The 26,542-nt window shown below is 39.1% G+C and overlaps 1 protein-coding gene across 1 annotated transcript in view; it reads right to left on the bottom strand.

Annotated features, from left to right (window-relative positions):
* The window catches only part of ASCC3 (activating signal cointegrator 1 complex subunit 3), a 4,485,173-nt gene that overhangs the window by 635,993 nt on the left and 3,822,638 nt on the right, over nt 1–26,542 (bottom strand). The window contains exons 33-34 of the mRNA XM_044069284.1: nt 16,132–16,243; nt 2,129–2,263 (exon numbers count right to left, since the gene is read on the bottom strand). Of these exons, the coding sequence (XP_043925219.1) occupies nt 2,129–2,263; nt 16,132–16,243 (247 nt within the window). The remainder of the gene's footprint in view (nt 1–2,128; nt 2,264–16,131; nt 16,244–26,542) is intronic.

Here is a 26,542-nt window from a genome sequence, read left to right as displayed (position 1 = left end):
ATGTAAAAATGAAGGTGAGCTTGGACTACACAACATCAACTGTTTTAACAACAGAAGTCTTAAGTACAAATCTAAGATAATATTGACAATAAATATGAATGGTGTTTACTTACAGGGATGTTTTTGAAGAGAAAAGTTCTTTTAATGTTTTAGCAGTGAATTCTGATTTTTCTGGCTTTCCAATTGGATCGTAAATTAGACATTGGCTCTTTCCCACCTATCTGTTGAAAAGAGAGGAATTTCAGGAATGGTTGTGGAGATTATTCAGGAGCTGCTAGAGTAGACAGAAATTTATTTTGAAAATATAGCTAGGGAGTGGGATAAAATTAAGCTGGTGTTTAAAAATAGGGTGGAAAAAAAAAGAAAAGGAGCTATAGTTAAGTAGTAGTAAGAATTATTTAGAGGGACTGCCAAATGTTTAAGTATTGCAGAATAGTAAGAATCTCTCAGAACAAGAAGAGGATCAACTGCAGAATGTTAGGCAGAAAATAAGGGATTACCTTGATAATATGCACAAGTTTAGAAAGACTGCTGTTAAGCAACTGTTTTTTGATAATAACACTAGAGCACAAAAACATTTAGCCCAATGACTCAGGTAACAGAAAGTAGAAAGGGCTGTCACCAAACTTTGGTAGCCTATAACAAGGAAGGTGATGGCTTCCTCCAAGTCTGGCAAATCTAAGCCTCACAGCAAATGGTTCTATGGTTCAATTCTCGGCTAGAGTGCCCTCTGTGCGGAGTCTGCATGTGCTCGTTGCATTCATGTGGGTTTTCTCTGTGTACTCCGGGTTTCCTCCCACATTACAAAGACATGCGTCTGCAGCGTTTCTTCCCGGGCCTCCGCTGAAAATTGGCTTTGTTCCAAGTTGGACTTTCCCAGTAAACAAATGTTAAATAAATAAATAAATAAATAAATAAAAGATCCTGTAGAGGTATTAGAAATATTTTGGAAATTATATGAGAGTCTATATAAAGCAGAGAAATATGAAAATCAAGAAAAGATACAAATGCAAAGGTTTATGGAAGAATTAAATATGCCAAGGTTAGAGGTAGATGAGGCTCCATTACTAATGGGTAGGATAGGAGGAGATGAGACAAAAATTGTGATGTATAACCAATCTACAGGAAAGTCCCCAGAAATAGATGGTATTCCTGTGGCGGTTTGGAAGCTAGGAGGGAAAAATATGATAAAGATCTGGAAGGTTTTGTTCAACAGCATCTTAAGAGAAGAACTACCACCGTCCTGGAAAAAAGCAGTGGTAGCTGTAATACCTAAAGATAAGTGATAAGAGACTTAGGAACACAGGTGGACAGTGGTCTCACCTTCGATAACCACATCGCCACAACAGTCAGAAAATCCTTCTATGTTGCACACCTCATCACTAAGGGCTTTTCATCCAGAAAAAAAGGAGGTCATTGTCCCACTGTACCCATCCCTCGTAAGACCCATCATAAGAGTGCAACGCCCCATTTGGTATGTACCTCACAAGACATCTGCAACAACTGGAAAGACCAAAGAAACACTTCACTAAAAGAATCACAGGCCTAAAGCAAATGCCCTATGCTGACCGACTAAAAAAACTCCAGCTATACTCTGTTGCATATTGTCTACTCAGAGGCAATCTCTGCTTAACATACAAAGCCATGTCAAACCCAGAGCTGTTGGACATGCTACACTTAAAGAAATCCCAATCCATCAGAGCCACATGCTCCAGGGACCTAAACCTTGTCATCAGAATGAACAACACATGCTGGAGGGATAGGTTTCTGACCCAGAGACTCCCCATACTCTGGAATAGACTGCCCATACATGTCAAGCAGAGAGCCTCCTTGGCCCTCTTCAAAAGGAACCTTGACGACTGGATGGGAGATAGGAAATTTACCCTGGGGATCACGTCAGTCGCCCTGCTAGACAAGGGTCCAGGGAAGTAAATATTGTGGGAAGAAATAGCCAGGGAATTGTTATGGCTAGGCTTGTATAGGCCCTAGGGCTGATAGCCTAGTACCAACCTATGAACAATACATCAACAAAAAGAAACTGATGCAGCATAATGAATAAATATGAAGGGCTCACCTACAAGTCACACCAAGAAAATCTAACAGACAAGGTCTGTGATTTAACACTCACAGTTAGAATGGAGAGCAGGTCTTCTATGCTGCATTCTGCTTTCAGACGCTCCTTAAACATTCTTACAGTCTGGTGCTTCAAGTAGTAGTACGAGGCAATGCGCCCATGTGTCAAGGGTTGAAGACTGCGACTATCCTGATAAAATTAATATAAATTTGATTAGACGGTATCATGTGAATATTAACAAATAACAGTAAAATGACCTTCAGCAAATCTTGCAGCTTTTGTGTAACTTTCAGGAGCATTTTACTTGCCTTATTTTACACACACAAAAAAAATCATAATTTAGAAACAAAGCTGTGTGACAATACATTCTATGGCAGTAGCTGTATGAATTACAGGATCACGCTTACAAAAATTCAAAATATGAATAATAATTAACCAAAGGCAGATGCTAGTCCATTGGCCTGATCTCTTCTGAAGTCAGGCATTCTTAGTAGTAATCAGAGTAAGCCTGAGTATAAAAAACAGCACTATGCTCCCTAACCAGTTTTATTCTGGTGTACTGAATTGTTAAAAAGAAGTGTAAAGGAACCCTAAAAGTAGGGTTACCATATTTGGTTTTATGTAAAAGAGGACGAAAAAATATTATTTCATCCTGTTAGGGCTGAAGAGCAAAAAAAATAAATAAATAAAATAAAAGATCTTTATTCTTGTAGGACTAAAACTAAAGACCTTTTCATTTTTGCTCCCCTCTTAGGTTGAAGAGAAAAAAAAAAAGTCTTGTCTTTAATGCATTCCAGAATTAAAGACAAGTAGCTCTGTGTTTGGGGATTTTTGATTGGCCCGTATGCCGGTATACGAGCCAATCAAAACCTCGCACAGCGGACCCTCTTCTGTTCATCAAGCAGTTTCGCATTGAACAGAGCTCCGCTTTTTGACTGGCTCGTATACCGGTATATGAGCCAATCAAAAACGCACACAGCAGACCCTCTTCTGTTCAATGTGGAACAACAAGCTGTTCCGCATTGAACAGAGCTCCGCTTTTTGATTGGGTCGTATACTGGTATACGAGCCAATCAAAAGCGTGCACAGCGGACCCTCTTCTGTTTAATGCAGAACATCAAGCAGTTCCGCATTGAACAGAGCTCTGTTTTTTGATTGGCTCGTATATATATAGGAGCCAATCAAAAAAAAAAAAACAAGCAGAGGAAAGACTCCGAAACAGGGATGTCTGGTTTTTGAAAATTCTGCGATTTGTCCATGTTTTAATGACCAAATTAATCAAACCAACAGTATGTAGACTTTAAAATATTCAAAAACTGCCCGGACAGGAGCCCAAAAAAAGAGGATATGTCCAGGGAAACCCGGACGTATGCTAACCTTACCTAAAAGGCTATATCAAACTAAAAAAGCATATCAAAGATAATATAATCCATATAGCCAAGTGGTTAGAGTCACGGCCTTGTGTGTAGTAGGTACGGGTTTGAATAACTGCTACATATGCAACAACATACAGAGATCATTATTCTCAAAACATGTGGCTAGAAGCGGCAGCCTGTCCTGGTACAATGACCAAATTAATCAAACCAACAGTATGTAGACTTTAATTGCACTGCTGTGCTATGCTCACTATAATGATCACCACTGCAGGAATTCAGTTGAATGGGAGAGTACAAAACAGCATAGCTTCAGCATCTAGTAGTCGGTAGATGGTCAGTAGCATCCACAGGAGGAGAGCAAAAGCAAATCCCATTCTACCTGCAGTTAGGAAATCCAAATGGACTTTAAGTACGAACTGTTTACAGAATGAGTGAATGGACATCCAACAGCAGCATCACTAATACAATAGGCAGATAGACATTTTAAAGTCAGTAGTGAAGACTACACATCTAGTTGAGTGGGTCCAAACCTCTAAAATCACAGTTTTTTGTATTTTTGTTAAGAAAAAATTCATTCATTCAACCACTTGGAAAAGGTAATGACAATGTTACCTGACGAGTAAAGCACCCTCAAAACCAAGAGATAGAGAGTAGTCCAAAAGTTAAGAGTGCACCAGGCTGTAAATAAGTCTCACGAAATATTCCACAAATTGTCCTTTATTAAAAACGAATGTGCAGGAAAAATAGACAGGTAAGCGCTTTCACGTTGATATAACGCTTCATCAAACCACTTGGAAAAGGTTTGTTTGGTGACCAGATGATGGTTTTCCTTTCTTAAAAAATACAAGCAGCTTATACACTATTTGTGGTTGAGTCTTTCAATGTAGCACTTAGGTTATTTGTACACATCCAACAACTGCAGCATTCTTTTGCCCTTGCTCTCCTTGTAGGTAAGAGGGAAAACAAATGAACCAATTAATTAAAATTAAACCTCAGAAATTAAAAAAAGAAGGCTATGATTTAAAGATACCCATATGATTCTTTAAATACTGAGGCCTGCAGTTCACATATCCTTCTGGCCAAGGTATCTGAAAACAGTGCAGATGTTTTCCAGGAATGATACCTAACCTGAAGTCCGCTGAACAGATGATATAATTAGTTCTTCAGCTGCAGAGTGCACATCGCAAAAAGGAGACATAGCACAGTTTGGACCCTCAAATTAGGGATCCCCTGCAAGAATTGTTTCATGGTAATCTGAGAAGTGATGGTTGGATATAAAGGTATACAGGAAGATACTGCAGACAAATACTTTATAATGGCAAGGAAGGAAATATCATTGCTATATAATGTAACCAGACTCTGCTAAAAACTGAAAGCTAGATATATTTCTTTAATTTTATACCAATGAGAAAATCCAGTCTGCTTAGAGAAGCATTACATTCTAGTAAGAGAAGTTTTAGCTTCTTTTAGAATAGAAAATAATGGAGAATTTGGATAACATGCATGAGATTAGAAAGATTGCTGTTAACTCCAGGGCACAAAAACATTTAGCACAATGACTTGGGAAACAGACAGTAGAAAGGGTCGTCACCAAATGTGAGCTATAAGAAAAATCAGAGATCCTGAGCAGGTATTAGAAAAATTCTAGACATTTTATGAAAATGTATATAGAGCAGAGAAATGTGGAAATCAGGAAAGAACACAAATTAAATTATTTATGGAAGTTTAAAAATGCCAAGGTTAGAGACAGAATCCATGGGACTGGACAACATCCCAGGCTGCATTTTACATGAACTTCAGAATGAACTGGCTCCACACCTAAGCACCATGTTCAATCATAGTCTCATGACAGGCTTTGTGCCCATTGAATGGCGCAAAACAACAGTTATCCCACTCCACAAACGGGGAGCCACCACTGATCCTGGGAACTATCACCCTATTAGCCTGATGAGCCTGGTCTGCAAGGCCAAGGAACATATCATCATGGAACTCAAACAAAGACATTGGTAATCTCCAAACTCTGGACCCCACCCAGTTCAGGTTGTGAAAGGCAGATCATGCCTTCCGAACCTGATCAATTTCTTTGAGACAGTCACCAAAGCCGTAGATGAGGGTAAAGTGGTTCACACAGCCTATCTTGACCTTGCCAAGGCTTTCGACACCATCCCCATTCTGGAATTATAGATGACCAAGTTCGCAGATGACTGCAAGCTGGGAGCCATGACTAACTCCCCAAGTGATGCAGACATCCTACAGAAAGGCCTCACTGAAACCAATGACTTGTGTTGAAACCATGGCCTTAAGCTTAAGGCCAAAAAATGCGTAGTCATCCCCTTTCAGAAAAACTCAGTTCCCACTAATTACCATATTCATGATGGGAGCCCACCGAACATATTATAAGAGATCTGGGGACACAAGTTGACAGCAACCTCTCCTTCGACCACCACATTGTCACTGTCGTCAGAAAGTCCTTGTATGTGGCACATATCATTACCAAGGGTTTTGCATCCAGGAAGAAAGAGGTCATCATCTCTCTCTACTCTTCCCTCATTAAGCCAATCATCGAGTATAATGCCCCATTTGGCATGTACCTCACTAGACACATGCAAACCGCTAGAAAGGCCATAAAAGTACCTCACAAAGAGGATCTTAGGCCTTAAACACATGTCCTACATTGACAGACTCAAAAAACTCCAGCTATTCTCTGTCTCATATCGTCTACTAAGAGGCAATCTCTGCTTGACTTACAAAGCCACGTCTGACCCAGCTCTGTTAGAAATGCTACATCTAAAGAAATCCCAATCCCTCCGCACCACATGCTTCAGAGACCTCAACCTCATTACCACAATCAACAGAACATGCTGGAGGGACAGGTTCATAACCCAGAGACTGCCCATACTCTGGAATAGACTTCCCATACATGTCAAGCAGAACATCACACTGGCCCTCTTCAAGAGGAATCTTGATGAGTGAATGGGAAAAAGAAATTTCATCCTGGGGATCACTTCAGTGGCTTTACATGATAGAGGCACTGGGAACTAACATCGGTCAGCACGATGCCAGGGCACTTTTATGGGATAGGCTTGCAAAGGCTCCAGAGCCATTAACCTAGTACACACTTATGAAAAATTGTGTATAGCCTGCAGCACAGTATTTGCAGTGCTTATAGCATTTGATCTTTGGATTTTTTTTTTTTGGCAAAATAATTTAGGTCATACCTGACTGATTCCTTCCTTTTACAGGTTCATGGGTACATACACTAGGCTAATGACCACCAGAGCTTTTATAAGCCTAGCCATACAATCCAATTTATTGTGCCTTAGAGGTTATTTTAAGGAGCACATGTTGGTTAGGGCATGATTTAATGGTTACCTCTGTCCATCAGAGAGACAGGTGTCATACCAGGGTTGAATTTCTGATTTCCCATCCACTGCTCCTTGGTGGTGCTTGAATATGGTTAGAGAAGGGCTCTGCTTTACATGGATGGGAAGCGGATTCCTTGAAATTCATACCTGTCCCTCTAACATGTCTTCTTTAAGTCACAAGCAAACTTTAAATCCTTGGAGATAGTAGTTCTGTTGCTGTTCATTTTGCGGATATGCAAAAGGTCCATCAGAGTGGGATGCAGGGTACGCCGTTGAAGTCAGGCATAAAAGTGTCTCTCAACAGACTGTAGGAAACAGGATTATAGAATATGGCTTTACGACGATCAGCATAGGACATTCTGTTTAAGCCTTGTATTCCTTTTGTAAAGAATCTTTGTTGCATCTACCTGGTCAGGTATAAACCAAAGGGGAAGTATATTCAATGATGAGTCTGATGAGGACTGAGTACAGTGGCACCGTGACTTCCCTTAACCTAGATGCCTGCCCTTACTTAAGAGCAACATAATATGATTTTCTCATCACTTTAAACACATGCTGGATGAAAGCTAGATTACTATCTACATGGATTCCTAAATCTCGGACCACTGTTGGGATGTTTTATTGAGGAGGTAGTTTTCCCTGGGTGGCCGACTTCCCAAAGGTACTATTATGCATTTATTCGCATTGCGTTTTAAGCTGAGGCTTTGGTACCAGTCACTTGTCTGTGCTAGACCTTCCTGTTAGGTTTTAGTATCGGAGGGAGGGTGTTCTCTAATTGCTCTTGGCTTGCAATCATCTGCAAGCTTGGTAAGCCAGAGGGCCTTGACACTAGCCTTGTCTTCTGAAAAACAGATGCCAAAGAACAGCGGACCCAGCTCAGCGCTCTGGGGACTCCACTGGTGACTGGCCACTTTGTGGAGGTGGTCCCTCCAATCCTAACTTCCTAGATCCTGTCTATGAAACAGCTGGCTACCCATCAAGTTACATGGGGTTTTCTGTCTAATTCCATGAGTCTGCTTACAAAGTTGAATGGCGTACTGTATCAAATGTCTTAGCTAAGTCAAGGTAGTCAGTATGCACAGTTTTGCCCTCATCAATTGCCTCGCTGACCTTCTCAAAGACAAATCTGGTTTGGGTCCAGTGTCTGAAGGTTTCTTATGCTGTTGTTAATCATTTCCATGATTATTCTTTCCATGGCTTTACATATGAGCATAGTCAGACTAACAGGTATGTAGTTCCTAAATCCATATAAAGTCCACCCTTGTGCAAAAGGATGCTCTTTGCATTGATTCACTCCCATGGCACAATGCCTGTGTGAAGGCTATGTCTGAATAATGACTGCAGTGGTCCTGACAGGTCATACTGCAGGCTAATTAGGAGGCATCCTGGGATATTGTCAAGGCCCACTGAGAGTTTATCTAAGACCTGCTTATTACTGGAGGGGTTATGTTGGGTGGTATTTCCTGTGAGGTGGTGGGGGGGGGGTGAGAAGTTGAAGCTGAAAGTGTCAGCCAAAAGATTTGCTGTATCTCTCAGTTCCATGAGTGTGGCTGCATTTACCAACAGCTTGGCCCACTGCTGTGCATTGCCTTTGAGGTTTTCAACATAGCTAAGGAAGACCTTATGGTTGCCCTTGGCCTGGGATGCTATCTTTACCTCAAAATTTGCTTTGCTGGTAAGGAGGGGAAGCACCAACATCCTGGAAGAAAGCTGTGGTGGCTGTAATACCTACAAACATTAAAGACTCTTGTGGAAGGGAGGCAAACATTTGACATCATTAAAATAACAGTGATGATCCAAAAGGAAACAGAATGTAAGAAAATACCGCTGTTGTTGGTGATGCATAGAAAACACTTGACAGAGTAAGCTGGAATTTTATGAGTAGGGCAATGGAAGCATCTGCATTCCCTGACACAATAATAAAGTTAATTAAGAGGAGGCAAGAATTAAAGTGAGAGCGTTCCTCTCTGATACGTTGTGTTTGAACAAAGGAATCAGGCAGGGGTGTCCTCTTTCCCCTTTGTTATTTGCTTTATATTTAGTGCCACTGGCAAAGAAAATAAGGGACTTTGAAATGCAAGTATATAATTGGTATGGTAATAAAGAAAAGCTGGCCTTATTTGCAGATGATATTATGTTGTACCTGATAAATCAAGAAAAGGACAACTCTGTGTTGTGGAAAAGTTTTAGACAGGTTCAAGTCATTTCAGGATATAAAATTAATGAAAATAAAACAAAGGCTATAGCCGTAAATTATGTACCCACAAATTGGTTCAGCAATACCATATTTATGGGGACATGATATGATGAAGTATTTAGGAGTATGGATTAAAAAGGATTCTGTTATGGCAGCTAAGGATATGTGGGAAGAGACTAAACAAAAGATAATACAAAAACTACAAAACCGGAAGCTCCAGTTTATTGATATGAATATTAAGATACAAGCAGGAAAAATTATTTTAGTCCCCTTACTTTTATATACATGGTCAGGCATATTTTTATCAATCAAAGGAGAAGTTGTGTACAATAATTAATAAAGAGTTGAAGGAACTGATCTGGCAGGGGAAGAGTTAAAAGGGATAAGCTGATCCTTCTAATAGAACAAGGTGGTTTAAGAATACCGGATTTGAAGGTATATTTTAGAGCTACATAATTAAGGCTCATATATATAACAAATGCAGAAGGTTACAATTCAAAATTAAAATGGAATACGATGAAGCGGGTGGGGTGGTGGTCAAGAATTAAAGAGTGGGTTAGATTTTAGATCCAGATCCTTAAGGAGAATAATAACCACACAGAATATTATATTCATAAAGTAGCAGAAAGTATTACAAGAACTAAGCCAAAACAAGAATAGAGAAAGGCATTTTTTGCCAATAACGATGACTGCAAGTAGGGGTACAGAAAATAGATAATAGGGGACCGGAAATTACTGGAGAAAACTGGCAGAGGAACCAAGATATTGAGAGCAAATAACTGGAAACAGAAAGAAAATAGAGTGGGATAAGGCCAAGAAGAAGTTTGGACTGCAGGCTAGAGACTGCCTTCCCTACCAGAGACTGATATCAGTGTATAGGCAAACAGAAAGAGATATGGGGATTCTAAGTGAAAGACCTGCAGTGGTGGAGTTTTTAGTTGAATCTCTTTCATTATTTAACATTTGTTGACTGGGAAAGTCCAACTAGTACAGAGCCTATTTTTAGTGGAAGCTCGGAGAAAAATATTCTTCAGACACGTCTTTGGAATAAAAAAAAAAAAGCTGGAATTAAGAAAGGATTAATTAGTATGGCATATAAAATATTACATGAAGACTATAAGGATCAATCAGAGGAGGTTGGAAATGATTTTCAAGAGACTAGAAAAGCAATTTACAAGAGAACATATGTATTTTTTTTATACCTCAAGTGGACTCGAGATTTTTTCCCTCGGGTAGTCAGGAAAAGTTGGAGGTGTGATGGGGAAGAAAACAGTAATTGGAACATATGTTTTGGAAATGTAATGAGCTGACAGATTTTAAAAAATCCCTAGAGAGTACTCTGTCAGAAATATTACGCAAGCAAAGAGATCTGAATTGCCAAGACATACGGTCTTAACTTTATTTCTGTTGGCTGCCTAAAAATCAAGCACTACAAAATGGAAATCAAAGTCAAAACCAACTGTATTTTAAGTACTGAATATTATAAAAAAGACAAAAGGACTGGAAAAGGGATCTTTAGTAAAAGGAAGGCGCAAACTGCGCAAAAATAAATGGAAATTTTGGGAACAATACATGTAGAATAATGTCCAGGAGGAAGAGGAGTGAAACCCAGTCTCACATAGAACTATCAGAACTGCAAACCAAACACATACACACACAAAAACATACTCGGAGGCGCTGATTAAAAATCTACCAAAACAACAGAGGCCTCCAAAGCAGACACCCAAGCAACTGCCACCTCAAGACATAACACATGCAACACATAGTTCACAAAGTCAGTGTGCTAAACAGTCACAGCCCTTAAGGCCAAACAACATGCCAGACACACTTGTAATAGGTGACTCCATAGTCAGACACACTGACGTACCGCTCACCAGACTGAACAAGGAGAGGGTCACAGTAAGCTGCCTGTCGGGAGCTAGAATCCGCCACATAACACAAGCACTCAGGTCACTCCACAGCAAGTACAAATATGACTCAGTCATTGTACATGCCGGTGTGAACGACCTGAGACCTACCTCCCTGGACTACATGAAAAGAGACATAGAGGAGCTTTCTGATTATGTAGCCCAGGCCGGTATGACCCTGACCCTGAGCAGCATCTTACCCTCACCAAGAATGATGCCACAGTACAAAGACAAAATGATCAGTTTTAACAACTGGCTTAATCACTGGTGTCATTCTAAGGGGATCCAGTGTCTGTCTGCTTGGGATGACATGCTTGACAAGCCACGCTGCTTCGCAAGGGTCGGCTTGCACCTGTCACCCCCCTGGGTTTCCGGATATTGGCCAAGGCTCTTGCCACCCCCATAGTGCCTTTTTTAGGCAAGGCTCAAAGGACAAACCTACCTCCCTAGAAAACACAAATGGAAAAAAACTAAGGGTAATGCTGCTCAATGCCAGAAGTCTAAACCTCAAGATGCACGCCCTCGAAGCCCTCCTCAGTATGGAGAACATCAATGTCTGTGCAGTGAATGAAACCTGGTTCAAGGTTCCTGAGAGCACCCCAGCACTATCAGGTTTTACCTCATATCATGCTTTCCGGCCCCAAAACTTGGACCGAACCACAAAAGGAGGGGGAGTATCCATATTCATCAAAGATACCCACACCTCCAGGTTAGTGGCAACGCACAAAGCATCGGAGACCATCCAGGTGCAACTAACCATAGGCACAACTGCCTTACAGTTTGTAGCATGCTACAGACCACCCTCTCAAACTCAGGAACCCCACACAGCCTTCCTGAAGACACTGGAGAGTATGAATGTCTCTCCAAATACCATCATATTGGGAGACTTAAACTACCCAAACATAGACTGGAAACATTACTCAAGCCCCAACACCCTAGCCCAAAGGTTCCTAGAATTCATAAACTCAAATGCAATGGAACAACTGGTCATCATTCCCACAAGAGGAGACAATATACTAGACCTGATCATCACAAACATGGGGACAAAATGCTCCACACCGGAAGTATATCCCTCTTTGGTAAGATCAGACCATAAATTAATCTCACTGGAAATCCACATCCCGCCCCCACCCCCTGCACAAAAGACCACAGTGAAGAACTTCTCAAAAGCCAACTTCACACTTCTTAAGACTGAAGTGGTATCCTTCAAGGCCCCTGGGCCAGTGGAAACCACAACCCACACTGCTGAATCCTTTGCAAATGCCTTCTACGGGCACCTTCAAGAATGCATGGATCATGCAATCCCAAATAAAACCAAGACCCATTCCCCCAAGGCAGGCGCCGGTCTGGTGGACCCCAGCCATAAACAAACTCTACAACAGGAGGAGGAAGCTACTACATGACAGAGCAAAATCCCTAAAAGGGAAGGCATCTCTGATCAGTACTAGCAAAACTACGATCACTCATAAAATCATCCAAGGCCAACTTTGAGAGAAAAATCGCAAAAGACACAAAAGACAATCACAAGGCCTTCTTTAGCTATGTTAGAAACCTGGGTGGAAACTCCCAGATATGCTCAGAGTTAGTCCAAAATGACACAAAATACACTGAACCCACTGATATTGCCAACATTCTGGCAGACAGGTTCAGTGCAAATTTCTCCTCCCCCCCCAAAAGGAGAAATAACTATCCCAGCAGAGTGTAGCCTCCCTAACATCTCAGATGCCCAGGTGAGAGCCGCCCTCTCTAAAGCTAAAAACACAGCATCAATGGGACCGGACGGTGTCCCGGGCTGTGTGCTACATGAACTCCAAGAGGAACTAAACCCACACATAAGGCTGCTGTTTAATCTTAGCCTTACTACAGGATACGTACCCAAAGAGTGGCGTACGGCGACAGTGGTACCACTTCACAAAGGTGGTGCTTCTACGGACCCTGGAAATTACTGCCCCATAAGCTTGACGAGCCTGGTCTGCAAAGCTATGGAGAGGATCATTATGGAACTCATAAACAAAGACATTGGGGACCTACAGACATTGGATCCTACCCAATTTGGCTTTGTCAAAGGCAGATCCTGCCTTTTGAACTTGATCGACTTTTTTGAAACAGTCACTAAGGCCATTGATGAGGGTAAGGCAGTTCACACAGCCTACCTTGACCTTGCAAAAGCCTTTGACACAATACCCCACTCGGGCATCATAGACAAACTCACCAGCTTAAATGTACACCCATATGTCACAAGATGGGCTGCAAACTGGCTCAAGGACAGAACCCACAGGGTCAGAGTTGCTGGAGCTATGTCAGACTCTAAGCCAGTCACAAGCGGTGTCCCACAGGGCTCAGTCCTGGGACCCCTCTTGTTCGGCATTTATTTTTCCGAGGTACAGGCAAACATAGGAGGATTGTGGCTGACAAAGTTCGCAGATGACTGCAAACTGGGCGCCATAATTGATACTCCAGCGGACACAAACATCCTTCAAAGAGGCCTCATAGAAATGGATAATTGGTGCCAGAGCCATGGCCTTAAGCTGAACGCCAAAAAATGTATAGTCATACCCTTTGGGAAAAACAAGGTATCCACAAATTACCACATAGGTGGTAATCCATTAAGTACGGAAGAGGTAATCAGGGATCTTGGGACCCAGGTTGACAGTAACCTCTCATTTGACACACACACTGCCAAAGTGGTTAGAAAGACCTTCTATATTGCCCACCTTATCATGAAGGGTTTCACATCTAGATCAAAAGAGGTTATTGTGCCCCTGTACTCTTCTCTTATCAGGCCAATGATTGAGTACAATGCCCCATTTGGGATGTATCTCACCCGACACCTGCAGCAGTTGGAAAGACCCCAAAAGTTCCTTACCAAGAGGATAAAGGGTCTTAAACATATGTCATATGCTGCCCGACTGAAAAAACTCCAGCTCTATTCAGTCGCATACCGCCTACTCAGAGGTGATCTGTGCCTGACGTACAAGGCCATGTCCAATCTGGAATTAATGGACATGCTCCACCTCAGTAAATCCAAATCCACCAGAGCCACGAGAGCAAGAGACTTAAACCTCAACACAGAAATAAATAGGACGTGCTGGAGGGACAGATTCATAACCCAGAGGCTCCCCACACTCTGGAACAGAATCCCAATCCATGTTAGGCAGAGCCCCTCACTAACTCTATTCAAGAGAAATCTTGACTAGTGGATGGGAGATCGTAGGTTTACCCCGGGGGTCATGTCACTACTAGACAGAGGCACAGTAAACTAACCCCTAAAAGGGCATAGTATTCTCATCCTAAGGGGTGGTGAAAGCCACACACACTCTGGCTAGGCTTATAAATGCCCTAGGGCAGATAGCCTAGTACGAACCTATGAACCTATAAAGGAAGGTAGGAATTCAGCAATTTATGTAATGTTGGACAGATGACAGTTACAAAGAAAGAAAAGATATGTGATGTATAATGTATGGAAATGGAAAAATGTTAATAAGGTTTGTTTTCTTTTCTGTTACTGTATGCTTGTCTATGTCTTAAGTAATAATTTAATAAAGGTGTTAAAATTGGATATGAGACACATGCAAATGTCCCAACATATCTTTGTTTGGCTCATCTCTGTGTTATTTTTATGCAAAATATAATGGCTAAAGCTGCCATGGGAATGTAATTTTAGGCTTCTTAAGATCCTGACAGATCAACAGCCTAATAAGTACCTATGAAGTTATGAACCTGACCAGCATACTTGTGTGTGTATTTCTTCAGCATTTTATAAAAAGGAAACTGAAGAAGTTTACTGCATCAAAAAGAAAGAGTAAGGTGCACAGAACGTTCCAATCAGTAGGAAGTATGAAGTTCTATACACATCTCTCTAAGGACAAAATAACTTCATACTCTTGACAAGAATAGCCTTAGTTAGGTGAGTTAACTAAAAATGCCCACATGGTAAAATGGCACTGACACTATCTGCTAAAATGTCTGCAATTCTGAAATTTAAGGTGGCTCTTGAAAGGAATCAGTTCAATTTGTTGGCTAATTCTGTCCATTTATAAAAACATATGCGCAAGGTACTCATATGGGGGCAGCAAACAAGTTGAATTTTAATAAATTACTGTGAGTGAGTTTCACAAATGAATGTAAAAACTTCAGTGGCCTAGAGGGGAAAATCCCTGACTACAGATGAGGCGACTTGAATTCGGTACACAACTCAGGCACTTTGATGGCACAGATAAGGAGGATGGGCATGCCCACCATAGACAGCAGTTCTTGCCTGGCTTGCAATAAAGCTCAACTGACAGAACCCTGTTGGAAAGTGGAGACTAGTCAGGTAGTGGGGGGCTGAGTTGGGTCAGGTCGGGTGATGTGAGCATAGCCACCCTAGCTAGTGATGACACCCACTGTTTGTGCATGTGTGGGAACACAAATTCATAAACTGAGGGGGAACAGGTAGATTCTGTGGTGATGAGACTGCTCATGTCACCAGCAGGGCACAGGTTAGGTTCTCTCTTGAAGAGAGACAGAGACAGGATGAAATGCTCTAATCCCCAGGAAGCCCGCAAGAACACAAAGCATCCTTATTGTTACCTTGATGATGGCTCCTTAGAGGCTTCATAGTTGTCAAGCACACTGGCAGAGCAGTACAATTAAAAAATAAACACAGTATTCACTGTGAAAACTGCTGTTGGGCCACTGCAGAGTATATTCAAGGAGGCTATCATAGTCTTTTCAAGGTAAGAGTTCACAGAACCGCATGCTTTGAGATGCACTACTTAATGCTACTAAGTAACAAATAAATTAAAAAAAAACAGACTTAAGACTTGATACAAAACTTCTTAATGGGCTATAATCAAAATTGTGCAGCCATTACAGATAAAGCAATATTTAGTAATATGCGGAGAGATTGTGTGGGGCTAAGGAAGACAGCAAACACAATAATCCAGTTAAACATCAGTACATGGTCTGTTACACATAACAAGTGGCTCTGATTATATATGAATGTTCCCTTGATGATGATTCTATCAATAAAGCTGAAGACAAAATCTAAGCTTACTCCAAACACCTGATTTGATGTGCAGTTGAAGAATATAGGCATTTTTCAAATGTTCATTTACTACCAAAAGCTGCTGCTGAGATAAAATATTTATTGGAGAAAACTGTAAATATTAATACAAAAAATGCTACAGAATCATTAACTGCTAATTTTATGAAAATAAACATATCATACCTCGCCAGTTTCAATACAGTATGACTGTTCCAGATCTGTAAGGGACCGCTCTACAAGGTTTGACAGATATTTGTTGATGGTATCATGAGTCACGTCTTCTAAGTTATAGTAGCTAGGAAATAAGAAAAGAAATGTATGTTATTTTAAGAGGAAAAAAAATCTGCCTTATTTAACCAGAGAAGCTGAAATTACAACTTTAAACTAATGAATGACTTACAGAAACAAACTAAATTGACAGCAACAATTAAACTAATCTAGCCTGCCTGTTTTCTTTGTTGCATGGTTTAAGTTTTGAAAACAAGGATGTGTGACCAGCAGGGTGCCCTTATAGCAAATGTTCTGAGAGATTACTCGCCACACAAAAGAGGTCATTACATTGTTGACACACCCTAGCAGAATTTAACAAGAACTTTCTTGAATTATTACTAATATACATATAGGTAAAAATATTTGTAGTAAGAAACACAATGAATATCTACTTAGAATAAAGATGAATCATAATGCTGATGCGGCACTAATTCATCTAATGATAATACTGGTACATCACTCAGGATTAAATAACTACATCCTTAAGTTGGTAGTGAGGAAGAATGATAAGGGAGAGTACAAGGGCAAAGCAGTTAGAGACAAGAAGAGTGAGAAAAGGTAACTGGGGAAGGCCATCACCATGGCGGAGAAGGATAAAGTCCTAACTATGGCTCAATTGACCCAAGTTCGATTAGCAGCTTGGGCACCTTAGGCACTGGCAGGGGGGATGGGTGTGCTTATCCAGGAGAGAAATAGTATATCCAAGACACTCGCTGAAAAGAAGGTGTATTCCAAAGAGGGGAGTCACCCTTGTACATTGTTAAGGAATACAAAGGTCGGGGGGGCAATAAGGGTAAGTCATAATAGCCCCTTGTCAGCAGCAAAAGCAGTCACCAGTACTTACTCCTGGGATACCATTAAGATCCCCACCAGCCCTAGCTCACTCAAGGTCCAGGGGAGGAAGGAGGAGCAGGAAGACCCAGCAATAGAAAGGGGCATTGGGATGGTCGGAACATATGAAGTGGGGAAAGGGGGAGGAAAAAAAGGTAAGTGAGGGGAAATGTATGGAATAAAGGAGCTAAGATTTGTGAAAAATGAATGAGCATTAAGGACAGAGTGAAAAAAACTGTGAAAAGGATAAGGAGCAACAAGGAAAAAAGTGTAAGAATGGAAAAGCTAAGTAGGAGGAACAGAGGGTTGATGTGATAAATTAACCTGTCTGAAATAACTCTGCTCCAAACTCTGAAATTGACCTTTGGAAGAGATGGAGTAGAAGAGTTTTTTTTGAGAAGAGTTGTGGGAAGTCCTTGAGTCTAAAGGTAGCAGCACATTTGTCAGTTTTGTGATGTATATAACTTTGAACCTGCCTATTAAACTTAAGAGAAGATAATAGCACAAAAAATGGAAAGCCTGACTTGTGATTCAGACATCAGATCAGGCCTGATCAAGTACTTGTATCAAAATGTATGTGGATTTTTTCAACAGACTTGATCCTCAAGCTGAAGTGAATTATCACTGTTGTAATCACATGTTGATATTTTCAACTCGTGTAAAAGTATGTTTGAAAGAAGTTACTGAATGACCTGCTGTGACTGTAACAGAAAGCTTTTTTTATTTTTCTAAACAAGAAACATCTTTATTGATTTACCTTTTATGGCACAGGCAATCATATATTTACATAAATGAAAACAACCCATACTGACATATTTTCAGTTGCAAACATTATACATCATTATAATCTTATATACAGTCATTGTCAGTCAGCTATTAGATAGTTCATTCAATTCCTGCCTTCCCTTAAACTTCAGTCCTCCTCCAAATCATTCTGCATGTACTGTTCCCACAATTCCCATTTTTTATATGTAATTTGCACCTACCCTTTTCTAAACATTTCACTTCCAGTTCTTCTCTCTGTTTCTATATTTACCACTTCTAGTATAGTTGATAAGACTTTGACTACCATTTTCTAGTAACTGCTTTTTTGGCAGCCACCATAGTTAAACTCAAGAAGGCCTTACTATGTCTGGACAATTACAATTCTGTATAACAGCTCAGAAATAATTTCCTTGGTTATACCAATTTGTTCACCCAGTATTTCTGCCAGAGTAGTCTGCAGGGAATTTGTAAAGTCTGCCAACTCATTACACTCCCTACAAATACATTCCCAATTACCACTTTCTTCCCCATCATACCTTCAACATTTGCAGTCTATCTGAGGAAAAATTCTTCGGAGTCTGCTTGGGGTATAAAAATATCTAAGCAAACATGTCTGAAACAAAGACACAAAATACTCTAGACTTTGTTACATATTTGGGAGACTTACATATATCCTTCCATTGTTTCTCTGTTACCCAATCTCTCTTCCCAATCCTTTCTAATCTCCTCTGATTCTTATAGTTATAATGCAATATTTTTTATACCTTACTAATTACCCCTTTCTTAACAGCAGCTTCTGTTCTAGATTCCAACAATTCTATCACTGCTGGTTTTTCAGTTAGGATACCTCTATTCCTTTCTCTTTGTCTATGCTATAATATCAATCCTTGATAGGGAAGGAAACCGCTAGCCTGCAGTCCAAATGAATTTTTGGCCTCTTCCCATTCTACTACATTTCCTTTTCTAATTATTTGCTCCCAATACTTTTGTTCCTTGGCCAGTTTTCTCCAGTAAATCCCAGCCTCCTCTTGCCTATTCTCTGTACCAGTTGCAGTCATCCCTATCAGAAGAACCTTCTTTCTCCATTCTAGTGTTAGCTTAAAATATTTCTGCTACTTTATGAATATAATATTCTATATGGTTATTGTTATTCTCCTTAATGATCTGCATCCAAAATCCCAGTCTCTCCTTATTTCTTGACCTTCACCCTGTTTCCTCATTATCCCTTTCCACTTTGAATTATAGCTTTATGCTTGTGCTATGTATAGGAGCCTTAGCTGTATAGCTCTGAAATACCCCCTCATATCGGGTAATCCCAAACCATCTTGTTATTTTGGAAGGAACAATTTATCCCACTTGACTCTTGCCCCCTTCCCTTCCCAGCTAAAATCCTTCAACTTTTTATTAATTGCTACCCACAACTTCTCCTCTGGATGATAAAAATATGCACAACTTGTGTATAAAACTAAAGGGACTAAACATTTTCTCTGCTTGCATCTTGCTATCCATATCCATTAAACAGAGCTTACAATTTCTCAGTTTTTGTATTATCTATTGTTTAGTTCTCCTTCCACATATCCTTAACTGCCATAAGTACTTCATTTTATCATGTCCCTACACATATGGGAATTACTGAGCCAATATGTGTGTGGGTGCATAGTTTACAGCTATTGCCTTTCTTTTATCTTCATCAATTTTCTATCCTGAAAAGACTCGAAACTGTCTCAGAATGTTCCACAACACTGAAATATCCTTTTCTGGTTTTATCAGGTACAAAATAATATCTACAAATAAAGCCAACTTTTCTTGACTACCATACCAATTATATCCTTGAATTTTTAGTCCCTTATTTTCTTTGCTAATGGTTCTAAATATAGTGCAAATAAAGGAGAAAGAAGACACTCCTGCCTGGCTTGCCTGCTCAGTTAAAATTTCACCTCTGATCCCTCATATATCCTTCTAATCAACCTTATTATTTTATCAGGGAGTGCAAATGCTTCCATTGCCTAACTTATAAAATCTCAACTTACTCTGTTGAATGCTTCTTCTGCATCAAGACCCACCAAGGTGGGAGGCTGGCATAATGGTTAAGTTGTTTACCTTGCAGATGGGAAGTGCATGGTTTGATTCTCACATGGGGTAATTGGCTATGCTTAAAATGACCCATGAGGGCAGTTAGCCTAGTACTAACCTATGAACAACAGTAGTATTTTCTAAAATTCTGCTTCCCTCTGTATCATCATTGTTTGTTAATGGTGTCAAAGGTTTGCCTCCCTCCACAAAACTACAGTGATTCATATCTATTAATTTTGGCATCACCTTTGCCTTTCTTTTAGCCACTGTAAACACATGCACTTTATAATTATGGTTTAGAACTGAAATGGTCCTATATGAGGCTGGATCCGATGGGTCTTTGCCATCTTTATATATTACAGCCACTACAGTTTTCTTCCAGGATGTTGGTGATTCTCCTCCTTTTAAAATACTGCTAAACAAAATCTTTCAGAATTGTTTCACTTTCTTCCCTCCTAGCTTTCAAACTTCCAAAGGAATACTATCTTTTCCTGGAGGCTTTCCTGTAGGTTGGTTATATATCACCATTTTTATCACACCTACTTCAATCCTAGCTGTTAGGAATTCAGCCTCCAATACCTCTAACCTTGGCATATTTAATTTCTCCATAAACATTTCCATTTGCAGTTCATCCTGATTCCCACATTTCTCTGCTTTATACAGATTTTCATAAAATGTCTGAAATATTTCTAGTACCTCAACAGGTTCTCTGGTTATTTTCCTTATTATAGGTTCCCTAAGCTTGGCAACAGCCCTTTCTACTTTCTGTTGTCAGAGCTGTTGCGCTAAAATATTTTATGCTCTGGAGTTATTAACAAACAGCACTCTGCAGCTACGCCTCTTTATGTTCTAGGAGATTCTCCTTGTTCTGCAATACTTTTAACCTTTGTCAGTCCCCACTCCACATTCACTTTATCCCACTCCCTAGCTATATTTTCAAAATAATTTTCTATCTTCCATAATAACTTCCAAATAACTTCCACTACCCAATTCCTTAAACTTCTCTCTGTTTAACAGATATGTGGAGTAGTGCCAATGTCTCATATTTATTTCATTACCCTGCATTTTTTTTTAGTTATTATTGGTGAATGATCAGAAACAGTCTTGGTATGCATCCAAAAACTTTCCATTAAATGAACGTACCTGTTGAATACAATTTCTGTCTAGCCTAGCTCAGTGTTTGTACCTTGGGGGAATAGTATGTAAATTTTCTCTGAGATCTTACTACTGAATTCACACATTCCATACAAAATATTTTCATAAATGTCTTCAAAGATCTACCCTCTTTTGTTACATTTTCCCCTCTAGGCCACGCAGATACATCCTTACTTCTGCAAATCAAGTTCCAAACCCCACCTATAAGTAATAGTCCCTACTGGTGGAATATGCATACATGGCAGTGTACTCCTCCTCACTCATGAGTAGCCTCTTACTATTGCAAATCTACCATTATCTTTTTTTTTCCTCTTCTCTCACTATTGGAGCTCCTCTAGTGATTAATATAAGTACTCCCCTTTTCCTTTGTCCCAGATATTCTGATGAATAATCATCCTGAAATCCTTTCTTTATTAAGTTCACATGCCTCTTTCTTTCCAAACAAGTGTCCTGTAACATAACTATTCGCACTCTGCATTTTTTTAAATATAGTTCACAACTCTTTCTTTTTTGTACATAACTGTAAGACCATTCACATTTAAAGATAATATAGAAAGTATTGTCATTATGATAAGACATTATTAATCCCACCTGTTGTGTATAACAGCTTTTTTAATGTCTAGTTTCAGCTTTTGTGTTACATGCATACACTAATGTTAGGCACATTGATCTTTTATAAATCTGTTTCTTGTCATATCCATTTGAATTTATGTCATCTTGTAAAACATTTTGTTTTAATGAATACCCTCAGACAAAAACAACCACACTCTCAGAACACCCCCACAACCTATAGCTTAATACAAGCACACAAAACTATGTACATTTTCATATACTGAAGTTTTTAACCCTCGTAATATGAACAACTGCCTTAGATTGACAGCTATACTCACAGGCTTGAGCTGACCTATAATGAAGGTTTATACTTGTTAAACCTCATGGTACAGCCTGTGTTTCTACTTGCACTAAGTGTTGCCTGCTTTTGTCTCATCTTTATTCCTCTCCCAGATGTAGAAAACAACCCAAATGCTTTTCTGAAAATATTATTTTTTAGTCATTGAAAAAAAAAGAGTATTCTGTTTTTATTACTCCGTATCAAGTTGTCTCCATAGAAATACAGGAACCAGGCACACAGTTGCCTTCAGCTACAAGCTTTTCATGCTGTATTGTGAACACTTATTTGCTACAGGAAAACTTTTCATTACATTTAGTGTTTTTTTATTTACTTGCTTCCCCTTAAAACTTGTTAGAGCATGCCAAGGGCCTTAATCCAGTCATTCCCATATGCAAAAGTAAGAAAAAGTATATTAATTTTACTTGTATCATGCTCTTTTGCCCATGCTTTCTTCTCCTTTTACACACTGCAGCACCTGCTTTTCTTAAAGCTGAACAAGAAAAAAAGAAACAGGGAAAAAATGGCACCCGTTTACTTTAGTATCATCATTACACATAAAAAATAACAGAAAAGGCTTTACTTTATAACATGCAGTATAGTTCATGTTTATAAAAATAGTGTTAAGAAGACTGTTTTATTTGTAGTTACCTCTTTCCTTCCTCTTTCTCTCTCCTTAATGTTCTTCCAAACTTTAATAACATGAAGTAGGGCATATGCTTTAGAGTCCCCTACATGTTTAACAAAGTCGAAAAGTCCACTATTTCCAGGTTTTCTTATTCTGCAGTATTTCACAAATGTGATTTGAGGATTGTAATCCTTTATTTATTAATTTCTGAGTTGTGTGATTTACTTCCTGTTGATCTCCATATCCTAAATCCAGTCTCTGGTTCATTTCCAATGTACTCCTGGTTCTTCTACTCAACTCATAAGCTTTTTTTCTGTCTCTCAAGCATTTTCCTTTGAAACACTGGAAAATGTTTCACTGGCATGGTCCGTCTCTCTCTCTCTCTCTCTCTGTGCTTTATTATTAGAAGAATAAGTAGCAAAATACCCCTCTGTTTGATAGCACAAAAGTTTATTCAACAAAAACTGAATTTCCTCCTTAGGATGTTTTACATCAAAAAATGACTAACCCTCCAGGAAAAAATATTCTGAAGATAGCTGGATACAGCAACTTGAATCTCACACCTGCTTCTCGGTATTCCCTGACCGTTGGAATAAATGTACTCACTGTACACCAGGCAGAAGAGGAATAATCTCAAATACTCTACTGCCTCCAACATTTAGTACATTGCCCTTCTGCCAAAGTTTTGTCAGAATCAACTCTTTCTGTTGGTATGATTTCATCTTTAGTATTTGAGGTCTTGGCTGCTTTCTCATGGCCAGGTTTGGGGCACTCACAGGATGTACCCTTTCAATTAACAACTCCTGTTGTGGAATACCAGTCTAGATGATTAGTTGTGCTTTCAGAAGATTAATACTCTGTTTCTTCCAATTTATCTGTTACACCAGAAAATCTCCAGTTTTCCCTAAGTCTTCTGTCCTCTAATTCTACCATATTTTGAAACACATATTTTTGAGCAGTCCGATTCTCAGCCATCCTTTTCTTTATTTTAAACTCTGATTTTTGCAGTTTTATCATCTCATCTGAATATCTGTTTAAAGATTATTCCATTTTTCCTAGCCTTTGTTATTTGAGTTGATATACTCATTCACTTTTTTCATTTATTTTAACTCATCCACTCCAATGGAGCTCAGGAAGTTTGCACTGTAACTTCCAGTGGGTGAAGCCTAAGCCTTTTCACAGAATCAAATTATGTCCTCACATTTCAAACAAATATTTATATCTTTGGAACCATAGGGATTATGAAAGAAGTATAAATGGTAACTCTTCAGCACAAACTATTTTTATAGCGGTAGCATTCTTTAGGTTCAAGGCCTTAAACCAAACTTTAGAAGCCACAGTAAACACAGTAACTATTGCATTTGTAATATTTTGGAAGCAACTTACACTATCTCTCAGCAACCACTCAAGTTAAATATATATTGTCAGCAGCATTTCATTCATCTAGCTGTGAGCTTTCTTATGAGGCTAAGGAATTCTGTTTGTGTTACTTGGATGTTGAGATATTTAGAAAAATGTGAATATATCTATATAAATTAATATAATAAAATCAACAGCTAATATCTATTTACTTGCACTAGACAGAGGTCAAATATTAATGCAGTTGAGTTTGTTATTGTGTAAACTTTAAGATGCAATATTTTAAAACCTTGTACATAGCATGGATTTGGAATTACTGATGCAAATATGAACAAGCAATATTTGATGCCTAGAGGCGTCAGTAGGAGTTAACTGCAGCTGCACCTGGAGACATTACTTGGATGTAATGAGTTAATCAGCCAAGAGCACATTTCACTTATTTTTTTCCTCTAGATTACTGGGAGTCATGCCTTGCACCAAAGCTGGAGCTTTAACTGTTTTTTGCTGAACAGCTGCAGTATTCTTCCCAGCCAGCTTTTTCTTTTCAGCTTTTGTGATTGATTTTCTTTCAGATTCTCTAAAAATTTCTTCTTTGCTTGCATTCAGGAAGTGCACTTACTATCCAGTAACTGAAATTTACCAAAAAAAGACAAATCCACTGGCTCTCTTTTCTGAGTTTCTGTTTTCACATTAAGAGAGGTGAAGATGGTACTCAGTGTGCAGCCATCTTGGAAGTCACTGCAACAGAAAGATTATTCCCAATCTTGACAGCAGCTTAACAATATATTTGTCATATTTTTCCTTATTACTGACATTTATGTTTATAGTCAGTTTCCCATTCTGGTGTTAGCTTCCTCAGTGGTTATTTCCAGGCACTGATCCTCTGACAGCTACTTCACCTGATACCTGCTTCTATTTGTTATTATCTTATAGGTGCTGTCGTTATTATTCAATCTTGCAATTTTATTACTCAGGACTTTATGCTGTTTTATGCATAAAATGTTTATGAATTTAAGCATGTAAATACTTTAAATAACTGGATTAATTAAAATAAACAAACAGGCTTTGCACGAGAAAAACTTGGTTAGATAGTACTTCAAATAATAGACAAAGGTCACCTCTATGCAAACTATAAGAAACCAAACATAATGGCAATTCCTGAGGCCCCTGTAAACATCAAGTTTTTTAACCCTGTGATTTCTTCCTATAAGGAATCATTAAAAACTCTCAAGTTGGTTTAGAAAGCTTGTTCAAAGGCTAAACAACAACAAAAAACGCAATGTATTTGTTAATGGGTCCAGTCTGTTCTGTGCAAGTATTATAATGACTTCACTGCAAATAGACAAAACATTAAGACCTAGAGGGGTTACAGACTGGTAGACAGATGGTGATTAAAGTTTAAATTACTGTCTCCCACTTCCCATAGATTTTGATGACTGCATCTTTTTTATGATCTGACCACTTATTCTCAACACCTTAGGAAACATTCCACATCTTGTAATGAAATAATTACATTATAAACGCATGTTTGGTTATCCTTAGCCCATTTTTCACATTTATATCTCAAAATAATTATTAAAATAAAAAAGTGGCCCTAGCAGTGGTACATCGTCTGGTAACCTCAATGAGGTGGCTAGGTAACCTCCATCATGATTTGCGTCGTGCTACTTAAATGCTGTTTTAGCCAGGGACACCACAGTAACTTATGTTACATATATTTAATTAATTATGAACTAATATAGATTAGTGCCAAATGTCTTGGCAAGGTCAAAATAAGCAGCATGCACTGCCAGTCCATCAACAAGTGCTTTTAACACTTCAAAGAATGATACAAGATTAAAAATGGAAGATAGCTCCTTTACAGTCCCATATTATTCCATATATAACAAATGCAGGTCTATTCTGTCAATCTAGTAAGTGCCATTATGGCTCTCTCTATTATATTACATAGAATTCTAGTCAAGTCAGTGGAACTAAAATGCACTGGTCTGAAGTGAGAACTTACTTAGAAAACTTAGATTGGGGACATAGCCAAATATTACTATTTAGTTTAACGTGCCTGTTATAGAATGGCTAGGTTTTCCTTCATTCTGCTTTGTAATCAATCAGATAGAATGTCTGGTCCCATGGGACTTGAGTTTTTAACCCCTTATCTATGGCCAATAAATTAATTTTGCCACCATGGGCAACGGACAGAACAATAAGCGATATGATAAATATTACATATCTTTATTTTAAAATCAGTAAGTTTTTTAATTTAATCAAGCAATAACTGAAAGGATGCCATCGTCAAGGGGCAATATTGCTTGCACAGGATTGTTATGAGGCCTGAAGCCACAGGTGGATGGCCTACCACCCCTGGAAGGGCATTATTTCACTTAGATAATGGACTGTTAAATTGTTTTGCATTTTTTTTGTTACTATATACATTATGATTTTGATGTAAAATAGTTCTTTCAAGCTTGCTACAGCATATGTAATTGTTAAATAATTTTATTTATTTTACATTTGTTGACCGGGATAGTCCGACTGGTTAGATGTCCATTTTCAGTGGAGGCCAGGGGAGAAAAGCTCCAGATAACACAGACAGAACATAACAGATATGAGTCAAACATATTTACAAA

Source organism: Protopterus annectens, chromosome 1.part0, assembly GCF_019279795.1.
Source record: "Protopterus annectens isolate FY-2018-M chromosome 1.part0, PAN1.0, whole genome shotgun sequence".
Taxonomy (NCBI): Eukaryota; Metazoa; Chordata; order Ceratodontiformes; family Protopteridae; genus Protopterus; species Protopterus annectens.
Note: the sequence above shows the minus strand (reverse complement) of the source record. Positions and strands in the feature narration are given on the sequence as shown.